The 21465-nt window shown below is 44.1% G+C and overlaps 1 protein-coding gene across 4 annotated transcripts; it reads left to right on the top strand.

Annotated features, from left to right (window-relative positions):
* The first annotated feature begins 830 nt into the window (after positions 1-830).
* Positions 831-19535, top strand: ilf3b (interleukin enhancer binding factor 3b). 4 transcript variants are annotated; one of them, XM_069675806.1, is made up of 18 exons: positions 831-883; positions 3123-3218; positions 4288-4499; positions 4612-4786; positions 6430-6574; positions 7897-7988; positions 10156-10251; positions 10372-10483; positions 10580-10677; positions 12131-12242; positions 12344-12457; positions 12708-12913; positions 13042-13218; positions 13296-13577; positions 13773-13905; positions 14013-14060; positions 16941-17360; positions 18727-19535. In XM_069675806.1, exons 2-18 carry the CDS (start codon positions 3216-3218, stop codon positions 18879-18881), a joined length of 2580 nt encoding a protein of 859 aa, XP_069531907.1. In that variant the 5' UTR covers positions 831-883; positions 3123-3215; the 3' UTR covers positions 18882-19535. The 4 variants fall into 4 exon arrangements, with proteins under 4 accessions (XP_069531907.1, XP_069531906.1, XP_069531905.1 ...); XM_069675805.1 differs by having other exon boundaries at positions 3123-3224; positions 10583-10677; XM_069675804.1 differs by having other exon boundaries at positions 3123-3224.
* The last annotated feature ends 1930 nt before the right edge of the window (positions 19536-21465 follow it).

The following is a 21465-nucleotide window of genomic DNA, read 5'->3' as shown; positions in this document are numbered from 1 at the left end:
GGCACCGCCTAAACCATGACAATTGTGTACATTTTCATTTTGTTTGTAAGAAAACAAAGTAAAGTCTGTAATGTATTTTAATGTAGTCCACAAACCAAGCCACTCTCACGTCCAGCTTGTTGCTAGCCTAGCTCTGTTAAAAGGAAACAAAATCCCCACATCAACACCTCTGAAGCTGATCCCACCGATTCAATGGTTTATTCTTGCTCAACATACAAAAATGACTGAAACCTTTCACCAGGTCATCTTTTTTGCTTCATTTCAAGTCTGGCAGTCTCTGTGCAGCTTCTGCGAAAATAAAGGACCTAAGCTATCATTGTATAACACCTCTGACCATAGACTGTATAAAAAGATATATACAGTCATTGCCTCTGACATCTAAGTCAGTGTTTTCTCGCTCTCATACGAGACACAAAAAATAAATCTAGTGTCTGTTATTCTAGTGCCTGTGATTTGCCATCGAGATTTAGAAACTAGTCTGTCCACTGTGTTTAAAATGTTCAGTATCCTAAATTGGAGGCGACACGGGAGAATCCCCCACAGAAACTGTCAACAGGAGTATAAAACAATAAAGGTATGATGTAATATGTGATTGCACCTTTGGCGTGATCGTGTTAAAGTCGATATTAGCATGTCCTAAAACATTGAATCAGCCAGACAGCTGTTGAGGGCAGGCAACTGAATTCAAAGCCACCAACACTAACCACGCCCCTTGCGTAGTCACGCCCATTCCCCTCCCAATTGGCTACAATTGCTGTCATGCGCAACTTCAAACCAATGAGCGGCTTCTCTTTTCATATCGTGGGCGTTTCCGTTTGCACTCCTGCTGGCGAGACCGGGGAGCTAGCGTGCAGCACCGTCTATTAGCGGCTACGACACCACGGTGAGTATGACAAAAATGCAATTGCAGCCCTAAGCATAAACGGAATTTGGTAAATGTAGGCGACGTAACAACAAGAACAAACATAGCTGTCCGGTGTGTTCTACTGTGGTTATTCTTATGCGCTTCATTGACGCTCCATCCGGCTTTGTTCGGCTATGCTAACATGCTATCTGCTAACTGTGTCTTAACATTCAATGGGGTCTCGGTCAGTCTCCTCGACCATTTTGGTGTCTGATAGGCAACAGACCAATATCCAAATTTAATCAGAGCAATTTCCCTGAATTATTTGCACTTTAATTTCGTTATAGAGGTGATAAACATTAAAGGTAGGTGATGTTTTTTGTGTTTTGTGGTTCGGTTAGCATGTCGGCACGGCGCTGCTTTAAACGATGGGTGATCCGTTTTTTGTGGGGGTTGTTAGCTAGCTGCAGTTGCTAGACAGGCTTTGCTCTGAATTAAAATGGCGTCTGTTTTTAAATTCCCCTGATGGAGCTGTTGAGTCTGGATCCAACAAGTGTTTTCTCTGAAAGAAATGTTGGTGTCAATGGAGGTTTAACAGGTGTATAAGTAGCCCATAAACAACAGCTGCTCAGGTTTGCATGGTGCCTTTGGGAACTTGTTGATTCAGACATTAAAATACAGGCAATACTTGTGCTCGTTATTTATCCTAATTTGCCTCTACTGATTGACTGATGGATGTACTCATTGATCCCAAACTGGGAAATTGTGGCGTGACAGCAGCAGGTTATCAAAGTGAATACAGCACAGGAGAAAATAAATCCACAGTAAGAAATAACCCTAGAAGAAAGGAATATATATCCAGGAAATTGGACAGCAATAACGTCAACTATAGTCATCTAAAATATAAACATATATATGAAAGTAGACCTACTCAAGTAAGTCTAAAATATACAACTGACATATCTTAAATGTGAACAAACATGCAGGGAGGTAGAGGTGTTAATGTACCACACAGTCTTCAGAGTTGACTCTGCATCTAGGAACCAAATCATCATCGTTGTGATCATGTCAATTATCTATTAATTTTGCAGCATAGTGTGAGTCCTGTGGGTGTCCCTTAAATACATGACAAACAGGGCCAGCCTGCTTGTTTAACCCAATTATTTTACCCTGATCCCATCATGTGTGTTTGGCTACACAGTATAATGTGAGTGACGTATCACAAAGGAAACAGTCAGTCATCCGTGAAGGAACTTGCATTGACCTCTACTCAGAAATCAATCTTTTCTCACAGCGCTGCTCTGACTTGCCTGTTTACTATTAACATTTAAGGATCACACGTGTTCAATACAAATATAAATGCCCTCATTTTGCACACAGAAATTAGCCAATTTGCTTAAAGTCTGATTTACCACATACCTGCCTGTGAAGCAGGGTTGAGTGAAGCCCCTGAGGAGTCTGTTGCTGCATCTTGTGACCACTCGCTGAGAGATAAACAGTCTTCAGAGTCTGAGTGTTACTTACTAAACACATTTTATATAACAAAATTGTCTTTAAAGGGCCAGTTTGCCAATTTTCAACCTCAGTCCTATCAATGCCATTATGGTAGGAAAAAAATGCAATGTCGCTCTGTGCCTTTGGAGGACGCTATCCGCTTCTCCAATGGGCCCTGGAAAACCGCCGCCAGACTACGTAAAACGTATCATCTGGTGGAGGCCAGGGAGCTCGCTAAAATACACTTCCTTAATCTAGGACGCCTGCCTCCGATGTCATGTCTCGTTCAAACTCATCAGGTTTGAAATGTAGACTGCAGACCTGAAGATTTTTAGACGATCCACTGGTATATTCTCGTCGTATTTCAGACTCTGTACCGTTCTGACCCATTGCCTGCAGCAATCAATGTCTGTGACTGGAAAACGGTGGTATTTCACTCCAGCGTCTCTCACTGGGCCGTTCTTTTCAGAGAGGAGGGCGCAATGCACACTGGGTGTTGTAGGAATGTTGAATGGGCGAAACCACAAGCTGTTTGTACAACTTTCTCCACAGCTATGGCGCCAATTTCAAATATTATTTCTTCTATGGATTACAGAGAACACCAGCTTTGACTGACAGTGGCTTTTTCCAGGGGCAAATTTCTGCTTTAATACAAACATGCTTGCCCTAAATCCATCCTGAATCGATCTAGCTTGGTTTTCAGTTGGCCGCACTTGTATGCACAGTGACACTTAATTTCTGCCTTGCATGGTAACGTTATGTGTGCATGTTTTTCTCGCTGTAGTGACGGACTGCAACATTGTCATCTGCTGCAGAGAAGTCCTTTTCCATCACTGTCATTCACTGGATACAGGAGACACCAGTCTGTAGATCAACAATGGTAATGGTAATGGACTTAATTCTACTCCTTTCAATCATCTGAAGCTGTGATCTCTGTAATGTTTGTATATCTCTGACTTCAGACGTGCAGGGAGCACTGGCCTGTTTTTTAAATGTCACTGTTAACAGGACAAATAAATGTGTCGCATCTAATTTAAGTCTCAGGACTGGTGCCAGCTTTTGGGTACTCCAGTCTGCCCGGGGCTTTAGGAACACATGCTGCAGCTTCCACATCACCGCTCTCCCCTAAATTAGCTTTGGCTGCCTGTGTGTACTCTCTGCTTGTGTAATCACTGGTGTTAGAAGCTTGGCCTAGACAAGAGACCTACTTATTTAATTTTATAATTAATCAAAGACACACGGCTGACAGAAAAAAGTGGGCCTTTAATCTTGTTTAATGTTTTTTCCAGGTTGGCAAGAGCCCGTCCAATAAAGCAGGATAAATGAAGCTCGATGAAAAACGGCTCTGAATAAGAACTGAGAACATGTTCAGATCTGTAACACGGACTGAAGTTGAAAGAGCTGCTCTGAGCTTTAGTCTGTTCATTTTTCAGGGGGAACACATTCATCTTGTAAATGATTAACAACCTATTAATTGTCCTTTACTCTCGGCTTGAGTGATCTCTATTTTGATATTATCTTATAGTACATACCAGCATGCAAAGGCTCTGTTATAAACGTCTAACGTCTGTGCTTTAGTGAAGCAGTCCCAGGGATCACGTTCCACTGAACATTAGCCTTTAAACTAACCTTTAAAATCATATCGTTACTGTTAACCGTTCTTCTTGTGTGACCGAGACAAACGTCCCCTCAGGGACTATAAAGTTTACCCTCACTACTCTACTGTAATGATTTAATTTAAACCTGCACAGCTGGTGCAACAGGCTGCTGCTTATTTTCTACCAGCCGAACTCACAGCACAGGCGAGTGTTGATGCATCACCAGAAATGGACAGAAAAGACTTTTGCTGTGCGCCATCACAAAGTGAATTCCCTCCTGGTTTCAAGACAATATGATGTAGTTTTTTTATGATGTGCTTTGATTAACATTTTTTGTCTTCTCTCCTCTAGCGCCATCGCTGCATGCGTGTCTTCATGAACGATGACCGCCATGTCATGGCCAAGCACTCCGTCATCTACCCGACTCAGGAGGAGCTGGAAAGCGTGCAGAACATGGTGTCCCACACAGAGCGGGCCCTCAAGGCCGTCTCCGACTGGCTTGATAAGCAGGAGAAGGGAACTTCCAAGTCGGACTCTGACGGTGGTGACACTGATAAGGAAAGGTGAGGAGGTGTGAGGGTGCAGGAGGTAGAAAGAAATAGCCTAATTCCTCTTGTCTCACAGCTCACCTTTATTCTTTCCTGCTCTTCCTCTCTGCACGTGTCTGCTGGATAGTGATCCCAAAGATCAGGCCACCCGCTCTCTGCGCGGCGTGATGAGGGTCGGTCTTGTTGCTAAGGGGCTGCTACTGAAGGGGGACCTGGACCTGGAGCTGGTGCTGCTCTGTAAGGACAAGCCGACCATCAACCTGCTGAAGAAAGTGTCTGAAAACCTGGTAACACAGCTCAAGGTGAGAACAATATAACTTTTTCCTCGGAGCCCAAACAAAGCTCAGGTTCTCAGGCTAACGGGGAGCAGCTCGTTCTTCCTCTCGGCCTTCATACACTCATCATGCTGCACTTTATGCTGATTTTTCAGCTGCTTGAACAAGTTAGTCGTGTTGCTTTGCGGCGCAGACGCAGCTTTCATGACCTCTTTGCTGATTATTTTTCCTTCCTTAATATCCCTCGGCCTAAACCCGAAATACCTCCAAACAAGTGATGACGAGCTGTTTCAGGGGGGGCGCTGTTTCGGTGTAACGAGTGACTCGCTCTCTTCCTGTTTAAGCGTAACAACAAGCAGCGTTCAAAACACGACCGAGCGTTAGCAGCCTACATGACAGGTTTGCACAAACAACACTTCAAAGACGTAACAGAGAGAAGTATATTTTGAGATCGTAACGAAAAACAACAAAGAGGCATTCACAAGGACAGTTACGTATTCTCTTCCCGCTTTCAACGGCTGCTGTAACCACGACAACCACAGACACATTCGACTGAAAGTCTCCATTTAACATGGTCACTCGTTGCACCTAAACACCTGTCTCTGTTTACTCCTCCACTCTCAACTGCTGCTGCAAGGTAGGCGCTCATCACATGACATGTCGGCTCCCCCCGCAGTGAAGCCAGAACCTCTCCATCGCCCCCTGGGGGGAGCATTTTAAACGTCAATATCACAGCCAATCAAGTTTCTTTAATCGCAGGAAGCCAAAATCGTGATCGGGATTAATATTTGGTTAATTGTGCAGCCATAGCAAAGAGTTTCAACAACAGGTGCATGGATTAAAAAAAAGACACATTTTCCAATAATTTTTGGTCATTTTTAGACTCTGTATTTCAAGTTTACAGCCTGCCACACGATTGCTCCTTCTCCTGCATAGCCATGTGTGCAATAGTGCAGCTAACAAATTCAGAGATTCAACTGACTGTAGTTATATAAGGGAGAGTAGAATCAATAGGGGTTTAGAAAAGTATCCTTACTGATCAGCAGTGTCAGAATCAATAACAGCCTTACGATACCCATCCCTAATGCTGCTATAGATTTAAAGTAAATTATTAATAATATAAATACACGAGCTATGGTTAATCTGCTTTAAGTATTCAGATAATGACAACAATATGAATGTAACTGAGAAGATAAGTTCTCTAATGTTCAACACAAACATGGTTAAAGGTTTTTCTCGCCTTTTGTCAACAACACATTCAAACTGGGCCCCTCCTCCTGGGCTCACTCTCACTCTCTCGTGTGAGAACACACCCACCCCGCCAAGCTAACACCGACAGCATCACTCTATCACCATGTTCGCCGGTCTGAATGGGGCCCAGTTGCTAATTTGAACCGCTCCCACCCTCACCTGTACGCTGTGATTGGCTCAGGGAACCACAACAGCGCCCCTCCTGAAAAATGTCCAGTGCAAAGCAAAACGACAGAAAAGATGCGGAGGGAAGGGTCTCACAAGGGTCTGCACACACACTCACCTACACACATGTACAGAGGCCCATAAGTGATGATTATATTCATAAAAGTCTATTTTATTTTTTTGGAAAATAATACTTTTTAAACAAATCAGCAGCCTCTAACCTTTGTGTTTCTAAACCCTTTGTTCTGTCTCAGGCGACAGAAGAGAAATATGTGGTGACTCAGCACATCCGCGAGGCCAGCATCGTCATAAAGAACACCAAGGAGCCCCCTCTCACCCTCACCATCCACCTGACGTCCCCTCTGGTTCGAGAGGAGATCGAGAGGGCGGCTACTGGAGGTAAGCTCCTTCACCAGGACCTCAGTTTCTTTAGGGCCCCCACCTCCTCCAGCAGGGAGGACGCCAGGCTAGACAGATATTGTTTATTGGGCCTTCAATGGAGCTAGGGGACAAGAATGCACTGTCACATAATGAAACTGCGCTATGCTTATAGCTCTCTAGACACTCTCGTAGTTCCATGTGATGTAATTGTACATTTTTGATGGCCCAATATACAGTATAGGGCAGGTAGTTCTCTGACAGCTGAAGACATGGCTTTCTCTTCCCCCTTAATGATGAAGGTTACCAAAGAAATGAAGGCTTACTGAGAATTTAACCAAATATTTAAAAAAAGAGAGACCACTTTGTTTGCATGTGTTTTATCATTGATGATGAACGGTTTGCATTGCAGCAAAAATGAGAAGCAAAACATGCAGCGAAACTGTCCCTGGTCGTTCGACCCAACTGTGGGCTACTGAACGTCTCTGATGTTCCTCAGCAGGGCAGCTCGGGGTCACAGATAATGACAATGAACACTCGGATTCTGTGCAAACACTCTCCAAATCAGGCTGATGATACACAATTCATCACGCAGCGTGTGTATCTTAATTGAGCTTAATTGTACAGAGAAAGATCTGCAGCAGTCGACGTGTTTTTGGGAACACTGAACGGATGAGAGGATCTTAGTTTCAGCAGGTGTTGACCCTTGACCTTATCTGTAGCCCCGTGCTGCCAGTGCCCGGTTCGGGTCTTTTTGTCAGCCATCAGTTTTGCTGCAGTGTGGACCTGTTTTGATACCCACTTTTTGTGCATCTGATAATTTCTGCCTGTGGTTCCAATTCTGATTCTCTCTGTCAAGCCTTCTAGTTTGTCAATTTTTAGGGACGCTGGACCTTTGACCAACTGGCCGCTCTCTGTCTCGGAAGGGGCAAAGTGCAGTGTACCCAGTATAGGGGCAAAGGGGAGGGGCTCTACCTCCCGTTAACGCCAGAAAAGAAAAGCAGAACTTTTTAAGCACTGAAGCATCCATGAAAGTAACCATGGAGAGGCAACCTCCCGTTTGATACAACCAATCAACTCTTAATGAGCTTTAATTGTCAGGACTTTTATGTTTACATTTTCACCTTCTGGTGGATGTTAAGTCTAATCATTGAGTGCCGCGACACGCAAAATTATAAATACTGGGAGGTTGCGAGTGTTTGGTGGTTCTTCAGTGGAGGGGGCCCCCTCCCCTTCCCCCTCCTGCCTGTGGTTTGGGAAGGCTGCCTGTGTTCCCCCTGGCCGGCTGACAGAACTCCCCTTGGTCAAACTGTACCTTGTCTTCTTATTCCACCTGCCAATAGAATCGCTTTCAGTCAACGATCCCCCGGATGTTCTGGACAGGCAGAAATGCCTAACTGCCTTGGCGTCTCTCCGCCACGCTAAGTGGTTCCAGGTTTGGATCTTGTCTTTATTTGTCTCTAAAACAGAAGTAGTCTTGAGTTTGGTTTTATGCTGTTTTGTCTTTTCTTTGGACGTTCAATGTGTTTTTTCTTTATTTACACCTTGAAGTGTACTTCCTGTAGTAATACTCGATGATGTTTGTTTCCTAGGAAACCTTTGTCATTACACTGTTGTAGAGTTGCTTTGCTCACTTAACTCGTCGACTGCAATGTGCCCCTTTTTTAAAAGAAGTGTAGGTTCTGCTTTCTGGACGCCAGTTCTTTAGTTTCCCTCTCAGCTGCTTTACTCAATCTGGGATTAACACACCATGCATCCAGGTGCAATATTTCTAGACTGCCAGTGTTGGTGTGCGTGAGTTGTTGTTGTTGTTTTCACATGTGCAAGCTACTTGTAGAGCACCTTCTGCTGCCACATTTTTAGTAGGGCTGGGCAATACGGCAAAGAACACGATCACGTTATAATAAATGTTGCCAGTTAGAAGAGTATCCTGAAAACGACAGAGGCCGGAAGAAAGCAAAACATTAGAATATACCGTAAAACTCTGTGTATAAGACGCACTTTTAATACTTTTTTCATCTAAACAGTGGGCCGCGTCCTATTAACCGGCAAGACCAATATATCAGTGTAAAAGACAGAGGGAGGTATTTTACCCAGACGATGGCGCTATAATCTAGCTTAACCTTGCAAACTCGACACGACGAAAACAGATGGTAGGCTGTAATTTGTGCATCTTTTCAACGTGTTTCAATTTAAAATAAGTTGAAATACTGTTGAAATAACTTGTACACACGTTCTTATGAATAAATGGCTATAGGGGATACCCCAAAAACAGAGACTTATACTCCGGTGCGAGTTATGTTCCAGATTTTACGGTAGTTAATACAGGTGTTCAAGTCGTCTAGCAAAACTTTCAAGGCTTTTTTTTTTTAAATAAAGATAATTAAAGTGTTAAATTGCTGAATAAATCTAAAGTATCATGTTAGGAATAATTGCCCTCAGACACTTGATATACATTAAGCTTCAAAAGGGAGCATGCTGATGCAAACGTGGCCTTACTTTGTTTCTGGAGCCGCTTTCCCACTGGTCCAAAAACCCGCTAACAGTCGGCTTTTTTGTTTTAATGGGAAAGGTTAAAATCTGCCCTCAGACCCGGGTCCAATGACTCTGCAGTAGACCCGGGTAATTATCGCCTCGGCGCCGATCGGCATTGATGGGAACACAAAACCTGTGTCGACACGCTAATCTCCACCCCCTCTCCGGCGCGATGCTATGCTCCGTCGGTAACTTCTGCGACTCCTCGTCATCTCAGCTACAAACTCCGCCCGTCTCCGTCAGAGCGGCACTCAAACATCGTTCCAAATTTGTCTGCACCGAGTTTGATAAACAGACTGAACGAGTGATAGATGCAATAAAGACCTAACCACCGTAACATCCTCACTGTTTACTAACTTAAAAAACTTTCTGATGTTGATATTTCTGGAAAAAAAAACGTTTATCATCGTTCGCTCTCATCGGGGACGTTTTATCGCTCAGCCCTATTCTGCAGCTTTGGAGACAAAATGTTTTTTTATGTTGATGATGAATTCTTATATTCCTGTGGCCTGTATCATCCTCTGCTTTCACACTATAACAATCACCGCTCCATGTCTGCAGCTTTTGTAGAGTCTGTGGTCTCAACTTATCTGCTCTCTGGCTGTCTCTGTTCCTCTGTGTGCCACGATATCAACAGGAATATTGCACCTTGAGTTTGTTTTGGCTGTCACTGATTTAACGAGGCACATCCTTTTAAAAACGGTTCTCACATTAAAGCTGGTTTAAAGTTTGAGGTGGCTTTATTCACACTGAAAGTAACTCATCAGGAGGTCTAAATTGAATCTGATAACTTCACCATCCGTCATGTTTGCTGCTGATTTACAGCCTTGAATGTGAGTCATCATGAGCAGCCTCTTCCAACAGAGTGATCAAACATTATTCTACGATTCGATATGTCCTTAATGACAAAGCTCAGCTGTTATAGTCTGTGTGGCTTCTTTTTTATTTCCCGTCATATATTTGGATGTTCATGTTGCTGAATGTTACATGTACTCTTCCTCTTTGACTAAGGATGCTTGTCCTCCTCATGCACCTCCCTTCCCCCCCCTCCCTGCTTGTGTCCGCAGGCTAGAGCCAACGGGCTGCGCTCCTGTGTCATCGTCATCCGGATCCTGAGGGACCTGTGTGCCCGGGTCCCCACATGGGCCCCGCTTCGTGGCTGGGTGAGTGAAAGCCTCCACATGCTGTTGAATGTATAGGAGTTAGCTAAATCAGACACCTAAAATCTCTGCATGTTAGTGCAGTTCTAGCATCCTTAACGTCTCCCCCTCTCTGCTTTGCAGCCACTGGAGCTGATCTGTGAGAAAGCCATCGGCACAGGGAACCGGCCCATGGGAGCAGGGGAAGCTCTGCGGAGGGTTTTAGAGTGTCTGGCTTCAGGAATCCTCATGTCAGGCACGTCTGAGGGGTCTCTTCTTACATGTCACATACCTGAGGTGTAAAGGCAGAGTGTTGAATTGAATCTGAAGCTGCGCTTTCCATGTGTTGCAGAAGGTGCTGGAGTCTCTGATCCCTGTGAGAAGGAGCCCACAGATGCGATCGGTCACTTGGACTACCAGCAGAGAGAAGACATTACAGCGAGTGCACAAGTGAGTAACGTGCAGCTGTGTGTGTACATGGTGTGGCTACACAATTAATCAAGTATTAATCCCGATCACGATTTTGGCTCACCCATGATTATTGACGTGATATTGACGTTTAAAATGCCTGCTCCCTTGGAAAAGTGCTGCATGTTGAATCAAGCGCTCCCTAAACCAACAGCCACTCCCTCAGGGAGCGAGAGAGAGGGCATGGCATGTCACGAGCGCCTACCTTGCAGAGGCAGATTATTGTGGAAGAGTAAACAACAGACTGTGTTGTGGTTCAACGAGTGACCGTGTTAAATGGAGACTTTCAGCCAAAAGCGTCTGTGGTTGTCGTGGTTACAGCAGCTGTTGAAAACATTAAGAGAATACGTAGCTGTCTTCGTGAATGCCGCTTTGTTTTGTTTTTTATGACGAGCTTTAATTATACTTGTGTGTTACGTCTTTTTTGCGAACGTGTCATGAAGGTGACTAACTCTCAGTCGTGTTTTGAGCGCTGCTTGTTGTTGCGCTAAAACAGGAAGAGAGCAGGTCACTCGTAAAACTGAAACACCGCTCCCCCGAAACGGCTTGTCATCGTTTGTTTGGAGGTGTTTCAGGTTTAGGACAAGAGATGTTAAGAAAGATACAATAATCAGCAAAGAGGTCATGAAAGCTGCGTCTGCACTGCAAAGCAACAAAACTAACTTGATCAAGCAGCTAAAAAACAGCACAAAGTGCAGCATGATGAGTGTATGAAGGCCGAGAGGAAGAACGAGCTGCTCCCCGTTAGCCTGAGAACCTGAGCTTTGTTTGGGCTCCGAGGAAAAAGTTATATTGTTCTCACCTTGAGCTGTGTTACCAGGTTTTCAGACACTTTCTTCAGCAGGTTGATGGTCGGCTTGTCCTTACAGAGCAGCACCAGCTGCAGGTCCAGGTCCCCCTTCAGTAGCAGCCCCTTAGCAACAAGACCCACCCTCATCACGCCGCGCAGAGAGCGGGTGGCCTGATCTTTGGGATCACTATCCAGCAGACACGTGCAGAGAGGAAGAGCAGGCAAGATCAGGCAGCTAAAAAACAGCACAAAGTGCAGCATGATGAGTGTGTGAAGGCAGAGAGGAAGAACGAGCTGCTCCCCGTCCTCCTCCAGCATCACGTCAGACATCCATAACAGACGCTGTACAGCGCGACACCCTATCCACCCAACTCCCAAAGTAACACGGAAATTACCATTGCAATTTGCTTTGCATTTTGCCTCCAGAAGATGCACCAAATCCAGGCTAAGAAGCCAACTAGTCTTAGTTTGATGCAAAATTTGTACATGAGCCTTAATGCAGCACAAAATGGAAGTTAAAGCGTTGCTCTGTTTATTAAAATATGAGAGTACACTAAAAAAATGTTGTCCCATACTCGTGCAGCCGTCGTACACAGTTTAAATAAAGTTAACCTGTGATTCACACCGTGTGTGTTGTGTCTTCAGCATGCCTTAAGGCTGTCAGCGTTCGGACAGCTTCACAAAGTGCTTGGAATGGATCCCCTTCCCTCAAAGATGCCCAAGAAACCCCGCAGTGAGACACCTATAGATTACACAGGTAACCCAGGACAGCTCGCCTGTGAGAGTCAGGTGAACTACAATCACCACAGTGCATACTTTGATGATCTTTTGGATTGATTTTATGTTTCTGTGACGCAGTTCAAATCCCACCGAGTACGGCCTACGCCCCGCCAATGAAGAGGCCCATCGAGGAAGAGGAGGGAACCGATGACAAGAGTCCAAACAAGAAAAAGAAAAAGCTGCAGAAAAAATGTGAGTGCTCTTTAGATTCATGAGACTGTTAACTCTCCAGACCCTAGAAGGAAGTCGCTGCAATTCAGTGAGAACAATCACAGAGAATTTTCCTTCCTTCTCCTTGATTTGAGGCTAAACAAGCTTATTGAGCTAATAGATCTAGAACCTCTAGATTTACACAACCTTCTCCTCTACACAGACCAACAATGAACAAGCTGATTGAGAAAACTTCCAAACATTTAATGTCCGTATCTTTTTCTTCCACCAGCTCCAGAAGAGAAGGCCGAGCCTCCCCAGGCCATGAACGCTCTGATGAGGCTCAATCAGCTGAAGCCGGGCCTCCAGTACAAGCTGGTTTCTCAGACCGGCCCGGTCCACGTTCCAGTCTTCACCATGTCTGTCGAGGTGGATGGGAAGGCCTTTTATGCTTCTGGTCCGTCAAAACGCACTGCCAAGCTGCACGTAGCTGTAAAGGTGAGCACCGCGTTATCAGGAAACTTCATCGCCTCATTACTCACTATTTTTTTCCTGATAATTTGGTGCTTCTGTCGACATTTCGCTGCGTTATTTAAATTAAAATGAGTCTTTGTGGATGTCTGCAGGTCCTCCAGGACATGGGCCTGCCCACAGGAGTGGAACTAAAGACTGCTGAGCCGGTGAAGTCAGAGGAGACGCCTGTAGCTATCAAAGTGGAAGAAATGAAGCCAGAAGTCACACCTGTAGAAATCACCACTGCCGCAACAGGAACAGCCACCGCAGAAAGCACTGATGCTGCAGAGGTGCAAAGCTGCTCCTTTCTCTTGTTTTCTCGTTTCATTCTCCACTTTTTTTACTGATCGCTTCTGCCTCCTCTCAGACTGCCCGCCAACAGGGACCAATCCTGACCAAACACGGCAAGAACCCCGTGATGGAGCTGAACGAGAAGCGCCGCGGCCTGAAGTACGAGCTCATCTCGGAGACGGGCGGCAGCCACGACAAGCGCTTCGTCATGGAGGTGGAGATCGACGGCCAGAAGTTTCAGGGGACGGGATCCAATAAGAAGGTGGCCAAAGCGTACGCTGCCCTGGCTGCTTTGGAGCGGCTGTTCCCTGAAGGCTCTGTGGCCGAGGCGGCGAAGAAGAAGAAGGGACCACCAATGGTAAGCAGAACGACACTTTCCCTGTTTATGGCTTAAATCAGAGTTAAGGATAGATACAATTCAGTCGGTTATTTCTATTTATAAACCGAGAAATAACCTCTGCATTATCGGCTGGAGCATATTCTGCTCCAAGGTGTAGACAAACAGAAGTGTGTCCTGTTTTAACCTTGAACTGATAACCTGCTTCCTCTTCAGCACACTCCTGGTTTCGGCATGATGGGAGCGCCTGGAGTCGGAGACGCAGCTCCGCCTCGGGGCAGAGGTCGAGGAGGCCGAGGTCGAGGAAGAGGCCGGGGCTTCAATAACGGAGGAGGCTACGGCCAAGGAGGTAAAACACCTTTACTGTAGCGGTCCTGCTGTATGTGCTTGTAAAAAGTGCGTACACATGATTGACAGGTGTCAAATAATCATATTAACTCTGCGTTTTCCTCTCAGGTGGCTTCGGAACATACGGTTACGCCAACAGTCCAAACTCCGGATACAGTGAGTATAAATTTCCTCCTCTATAATCCTGCTTTGACTGGATGTGTGCTCTTTCTCTGGGCTGCAGATAGACTTTCATTTAGCATGTAAGAAATCCAATTTAAGGCTCTGCAGCGTGTCGGCGTAGATGTTGAGGTGTCCTCTGGCAGGACTGTGAAAACGCTCCTGCTGTAAGTTGGGATTAAAGGCTGTTATACAAAACGGTTTCACTCCCGAGAAAAACAGCGAGAGAGTTGTTGGAGTGTTCAATGATTTTACATTTCTCTGCTTTAAGCCACAGGATTGAATCTGTTTTTGACAAGCCCCCCCCTCTTATGAGAACCCATTGTCCTCCCTCTGGCAGCCTGTTCTGGACTGACCTACCTGAGCGTGACAGGAGCAGAGAAATCTAAAAAATAAAACTCAGCTTTTAAGCAATCTGACCAAATGAGTTATTAAACTGCCACCTCATGGCAGGAAAAATCAAACCCATCTAATTTTGATATTTTTTTCCCTTCTCTGCCCTGTCTCACTCTTTAGGTGACTTTGTCTCAGACTGCTATGGCTACCACGAGTTTGCGACATAGACCCTCCCCAGTGTTAGAAAATCAAAATCAGTCGTGTAGAGACGATAAAAACGGACAAAATACTACAAACATAGTGTTCCAGCAGCATCATGAACTCCCTCACCACCACGTCTGCAACCCTGGGAACAAAGCGACAGCAACTCCCTCCGCCCTGTCTCGCCAACCCACTTGTCATGTCCTGACACCCCAGGAGACGATCCGCCACTGCATGCATGTAGCCATAAGTCACCGTCTGTTGGACGAACCTGAACACCTGGACCTCCCCAAACTGCAGGGCCGATTCTTTGTAGATGTGTCGGACAGACGACAGGGCTGTTGGTGTTCGGATCATGATTAAGTGAAGGCCTGCAGGAGCCCGACAACATACTGCCTTTGGGATTACGTCGATATCGGACAGCCTGCTCTGTCTCTACTGTTTACTAGGATGAGTTTTTATTTCATTCTAATGCCTTTTTTATTACTTTAAATCATGATTGAAGCTGTTTTTTTATTTTGCTTTTGAAAAATAGCCACTTTGTTTATGTTGAATCTGCTGTTTGTGTGTCGTCAGCTACACTGTTGAGGCACGGCTACACTGAATGCACGGCGCTCTCACTTCAGAAGTGTTTGGTTGTTGCAGGATCTCATCTGTTACATGGTTAGGCTGTGATGAACTGAGGCTGGTGGCACGACGTTTGCACACAGACTGGCTGAATTAGAAAATCTGATGTATGTTTAGGAAGGGAAGACTTGTTGCTCAAGCTGTTTGTTTTTTATATGTCTGTTTTTTTTTAATAAATGTGACATCATCATTCATTACTGCCTTCATCCAGGGTCTGAATTAATTTCTGACAACTAGAGATGTTCTGATATCATTTTTTCCTTCCTGATACCTGAACTTTGGAATCAGGTAGGGATGGGCATCAAGCTAAAATACAATTTGATATCCACCAGGAACTATTTGTTCTAAGATCGCGCAAACACGCTGAGATGAGGAGAGAGACCGTTTACTTTTTCACAACTCTGGCTATATTCTCATGTCAAAGTGTGAACCACAAAAACTCCTGTAAAACACAGGTATAATTATTTATTTGACGGGGACAATGCACGGCTTCTTAGCTGTACCAGAGTAAGCTATAAGCTAATTTGCATCTGTAGTCCCAGGCAGGAAACGGAGAATAAAAACACCAGACTTTACATATTCACTATACAACAACATTTAAACATGCACAGTATAATAAACTGTGCATCAACACACAGATATGGATCAGTTCTCTTACGGTGAGAAGCAGCCTGTCATGCTGTGCATAGTTGTCGTAAACTTGTGATCATTTTCATTAATATTTTTAGTTGACTTATTTCAGCAGTTCCACACAGAGCTCTCTGACGGCTGCAGAAGTCTCTGCATTTTTCTTCGGTTTTAAATCTCACAGCGCCGCACCTGTTTGACCTTCACCTGGTGCTAATGCTTTCTTCTTCTTTTGTTTTTTAAAGTGCTAATCTCAGTTTCGTTCTCTTAGGCGCCCCCTGTGGCGATAAACGGTAATTGCGGGAGCAGCCATAGTAGATTACTGTTTACTCGCAACACTTGCAGAGAGCGGAAAAGCAGCCGCTTAGCTCCGCCTACCCTCTCTGGCAGACCAACCACTGCTGGCTGATGGAGAACGCGTCACTAACTGGGCGCTGCTTGTGATTTTTTTTCCGCGAAAGTCTCCACAGACACCCAGTATGTAATAATTCTATATACTGCAAATGCAAAGGCTTTCATCAGTGGGCCGTAGGCTCAATCACCATTGTGTTACCTCATTCGGCGATAGAGAGAGACTTAACAGACATTTATTTACATGAAAATCTTCCAGATTATTACTTTACAAACAGCTTTCAGATGCGCTACAGCCACCGTCTGGCGGTAGTGCCGCATTGCAACCAGGCGACGGTAAAACGATGGAAACAATATATTAAGAAGAGATAAGTCGCTTTAACTATTTGGATTTTTTTATAAATTAATGACGATTCAAAATTCATGACCCATCCCTAGTACGTCTGACACAGACTAACCCTCCGATACTAGTGAGAACGAAAAACACAGATTGGTGACATTCAGCTAGCTAACATTGCTCTCTCTGCTAGCATCACAGTGTCGTTGATTGCTATTGTCGCATGATAATTTACCTGAAACCAGTCAAAGTTTCGGGTGCTCATTGGTCCTGGTGTCGGTGCACTGACTGACACTGATATTGCTGTTAGTATTGGAACAACTCAAAGTAAGAAGCTTCTGTGTGAGCAGTTTCTGTTAAAGTACATATTCAGAATGTGCCGTGCTGTCGTTTCCCAGATTACTACAATGCCGGCAACACAAACGGAGGAGTCGTGGCGTCGAGCAGCCCGTCAGGCGGCCCTCCAGCCAGCACAGCACCAGGATCAGCTCAGGGCTCCTACAGCTCGTACTACCAGAACGACGGCACCTACACTGCCACCTCTACTGCCAAAACAGCCAAAAAGAAACCCCCCATGCACAAGGGAGGGAAGTCCCCCTTCCCAGGTCCCCCAGGGGCAAACGCCGGATCTGCAGGGGGGTACCAGTCCACCAGCCCCCAGGGACAGGGCTCCTATAACCAGTACGGCCAGGGCTACGGGCAGGGGAAGAAGAGCTTCAACCAGAACCAGGGGGGGACGGGCGGGTACTCGTACAGCACTGCCTACCCCAGCCAGGTGACGGGCGGTGCTGGAGGTAACCAAGACTACAGTTATGAAGGTGAGATGTGAGGCTTTTTAGAGAACATTTGAAGATTGTTTCAGTTCTAAAACCATGAAAACAACTGCCCATAAAATGTTATGTTTTATTATTCCTACCCCGACTTTTAACTAGAACATACCCGAGCTTTAGGGACAATTTCAGTTTTATTTAAAACAGAAATAAACCTCAGTGTCATAAAGAAAGAATGACACAGAGAGAAAATAAGTAAGGTAACGAGCTTGTTGAATTGATGGAGCTGCGGTCCTTAACTTTTAAAAGCTTGTAAAAGGTGCTGATGTCATTAATAACGAGCTCTCCTCGGCTGTTAGTATTATTATAGTTTCAGCTCATTTTTTAGCTGCACCTTCAATGTTTCTGTTTCACTCTTACCCCTCCCATAGTTAACGAGTAACTGCACACTTAAACATGTTTTTTGAGCTGTAATCTAAATGTTATTGCTGTACTGTATTTAAACGCATCAATGCTGCTGATAATATTGACAATTCTTACCAAATATATAAAAATCTGCATTTCATGTGTTGGAGATGTCTCAAACACGCCATCTACTGTTTTAAATCAGCCCTGGACCTTGCCAGCCGATGGTGACGTAGAGACAAACGTTTGGGACAAAATGATCATGAAATTTATAAAAAACAAAAAAGGAATGTTAACGCCTGTCAGTGCACGTGCGGTCAGCGCATGGGCACTTGCATTGCCTCGGCTCCGAAAGCTCCAGCTTCAGGCTTTAGTGGGGCTGGAGCAGACGGCTCGAACTGATAGGTCTCGGGACCAACGCGGTCCTCCACCACACTGAAGTGCTCTGGAGGGGAGAAGTCCTCCACATCAGAAGAGCCGTCTGTGGCGTATGTGCCTCGTGACTCTGTGTCGCTCTCCATTTTACTCTGGCCAGGGGAGGGGACGTCACTGAGCTGCCGGACACACCCATCCCCCTCTTGGTCCCCCTTTCAGCCCCTTGCCCACTTTGAGCATTTTTCTAAATTGTGTAGTGGGTGGAGTTATGGGTGGAGTTATGGTCTGACCTGTGGGTGCAGTTACACTTTAAGAGAAAAAGCTCTACTGTACAAAACCTGCACTACACAAAAAGCAACCAGCTGGTGAACGTCGTGAAGAACTGAGCAGCTAAAGAGTCCGATTTTTACCTCAGGAGTTGGTTGAGAACAAAAACGGAGCTAAAAGTGGGTGAAACCGGACTTCAGTGCATCAGGTGTCCAGAACAAGACTCCACATGGACGATAATGTTGTTCAGTAATTGCCGGAAGTTAGAAACAGTTAGCTAACACGTTGAATAAATCCACTTCTGAACATGTCAGTGTCCACAGCTTTTGGATACATAAATAATTAGCTGTTTTCCTTTTCATTGTAGGTTTTAACAGCCAGTCCAGTTACAACTCACAGGGAGGAGGTGGTGGAGGAGCAGGAGGCGGCAACAACCAGGGCTTTGGAACCAACCACTCTCAGTACCACAGCCCAGCGGGCTACGGCCGGGGAGAGAGCAACATGAACTACCAGTACAGATAGACTGAGCGCTGCGTATGCTAACACCCTGCGTTAGTGTCTCTAGCCTTCTCCAAAGAAAGTGATTGACGGCTTGACTGTGCTCTCTGCCTTTTCCATGTTCGCTTCTAACGTGCTTTTGAGTTTAAATGTGGGAACACGAAACGCCGTGTGTGGACTTTGTGAGTGTCAGAGCTGAGTTTAGTGGTCTGCTTCAGTGCTTTGTCTTGTGTTTTTAGGTTCATCTTATTTTTGTTTTTAAGTTCTGCTACCAGTCGGCATCCTCATCACTGAACATGAACGCTGATGCTAGAAGTCGCCCACTCACTAGCTCTGACTTCGTTTCCTTTCTGATAAAGAGTCGTGTGGTAAAGCATTTTTTCTCATGTGAAATTAGTCAAATCTTGTAGTTTTGAACTACAAAGGTTGTTGTGTTTTTTGTATCTATTCAATAGACCTGAATAGCTTGTTCTTTTCTGCTTTGCCTGTAATTTTGGCTTATTTTGTAATGGTGTAATAGTTATTTTAATAAATGGTTTTTGAGATTACTGGAAACTACACTTACATTCTGATGTTCAATCCACGTTTCCGCTCAATGTAGCTTTACCATTGGGTGGGATCTGTTCCTGTTCATGTATAACAAACTGTGTTTGTATTAATAAATGATTTTTATTTTGAGTAGAGAGTTTTGACTTTGAGTATAAAGTATTTGTACTATTATATCTATATGAGATATATCTATATATCTATAGTGGGAAATTCAAGACCTATTGATTAATTAATGACCTGGTTAACTTAAAATAGAATACAATGGCTTAAGAGCTTGATGAATCTCAACCTTGTTCTAAATAATGTCTTTTAACTGACATTTAAATAATTTATATATGATTCTAACCATTAGTGAATGCCATTACGTCCAACTTATTCAGATCATTTATAAAAGGGTTACTATTAGAAAGGGATAACTTAAAAATGAAGCATGTTACTAGTGCTAAAAGCAACACTTCCTGACACATGATTTATTTTCTTTAAGACCATTTATGTAAATACATTTCTGGGGTTTCAAGGCAGTTTAATAATCTACAAAGGAATAAAATAAGTGAGTTACATTTCATATAAAGACTTTCAACAGATTACAAACATTTTAAATCAAGGAAATACATTCAGTTAAGTCAATGTAGGCTACCCTTTAACCATTACGTTTGGCTTTTAACTGTAAATTTGCATTTATTAATAACTAGACTAGACCTGCACAGCTTTAAAACTTTAAGTTTTACCATTTATCTTGTTTTATTTATTTTTTCAAAAGAATAAATGCCTCATAACACATACGCGATTAGGCTTTTTCATAGGGAAAATTACGCCTCTATTCAAATTCGGGAAAACATAAATTGATCCTTCTGCCGTTGCAGTGAAGCGAACACATTTGCTAGCTTTCATCGTTAGTCTTCACATTAGGCCAAAATGCTGTACCATCACGTTCATATGTGATCAACAGGTCTCAGGTGGAAGCAGGAGGGCGCTCGGCTGCCGCAAAGGTTTGCGCCCATTCACAGGTACGTCAAGCTGAATACGAAGACCAAACAGGAAGTTGTGTTGGTTTCAAAATAAAAGCTCACAAGAGTCTACCAAATAGACGTTTCTCAGTCTTGGCTTTGGTTTGAGCACAAATGATGGGCAAATAATTTACTTCTAATGCTGTTTTAATATGTAGAGCTTACTATACTGCACTATAAAATATCCATTCTCCGACAAGGGCTGCTCTGCTACGAGCTCCCAGTTGTGGTCAGAGCCCCTGAGTGGCGAACCCCAAACAAGACCGTTTACGTCCTTTTGCGTGCAATAAGGCTTATCAAAATAACCTAATACTTTGTTTCTATTAGTTAGGAATATTGTCAATTTTGTATGTTAACTTTAAATTGCCAAAGTAAAGGTCCCTGTAGCTACTTTAGCCGTGAGTAATTTGTTGTAATGTTAGCTAAAGCTTTTGTGAGGAACTTTCTTCTTTAGCTAATTTTGGCGGCCTGTTTTGGACAAAGCGGCATGTCTTAACTCTTTGTTGACCTTGTCCAGGTAATGCGTAAATAATAATCTCTTACAAAAAAATACTCCTGCTGTCTCTTACAGTCAGACGTATCACGTATTGTTAATCTTTGCAGTGGAAAATGTAAACAAAATCACTTCCGGTCTGCGTGCTATAAAGTGCTTAGCCGACGCCGAACCGTTGACAGCCTCAACTTGCATTTAAGTAACTATATAGAAATAGTCAATCTTCTAGATGAAAGTCTGGTTTGCTTTTGAAGGTAATGTAGAGGAAACCGTATCAGTATGTTTCATATCTTGTTAGAAACTCCTCAAAGTAAGTGTAACTTAATGAGAACAAAATAACATTGACTTTGCTAACTTGACAGTTAGCAACATAGGGCCCGTTTTCACAAGCATTGTCCGTGATTAGCATAAACTGCATAAAAAGATATATCTATGTCTGTCTATCTATATATACAGTCAATGGTGATTAGGCGTACTGCTAACATCAGTCTCATTGTATTTTTCACCGCAGTTATCACAAACGGAATGTTTTTGTACTGTTTTAGATGTAAACGTTCAT

Source organism: Semicossyphus pulcher, unplaced genomic scaffold (assembly GCF_022749685.1).
Source record: "Semicossyphus pulcher isolate SPU_LCO1_2020_fin unplaced genomic scaffold, fSemPul1.0.p SCAF_25, whole genome shotgun sequence".
NCBI lineage: Eukaryota > Metazoa > Chordata > Actinopteri > Labriformes > Labridae > Semicossyphus > Semicossyphus pulcher.
This window is presented reverse-complemented; position numbering and strand designations above follow the sequence as displayed.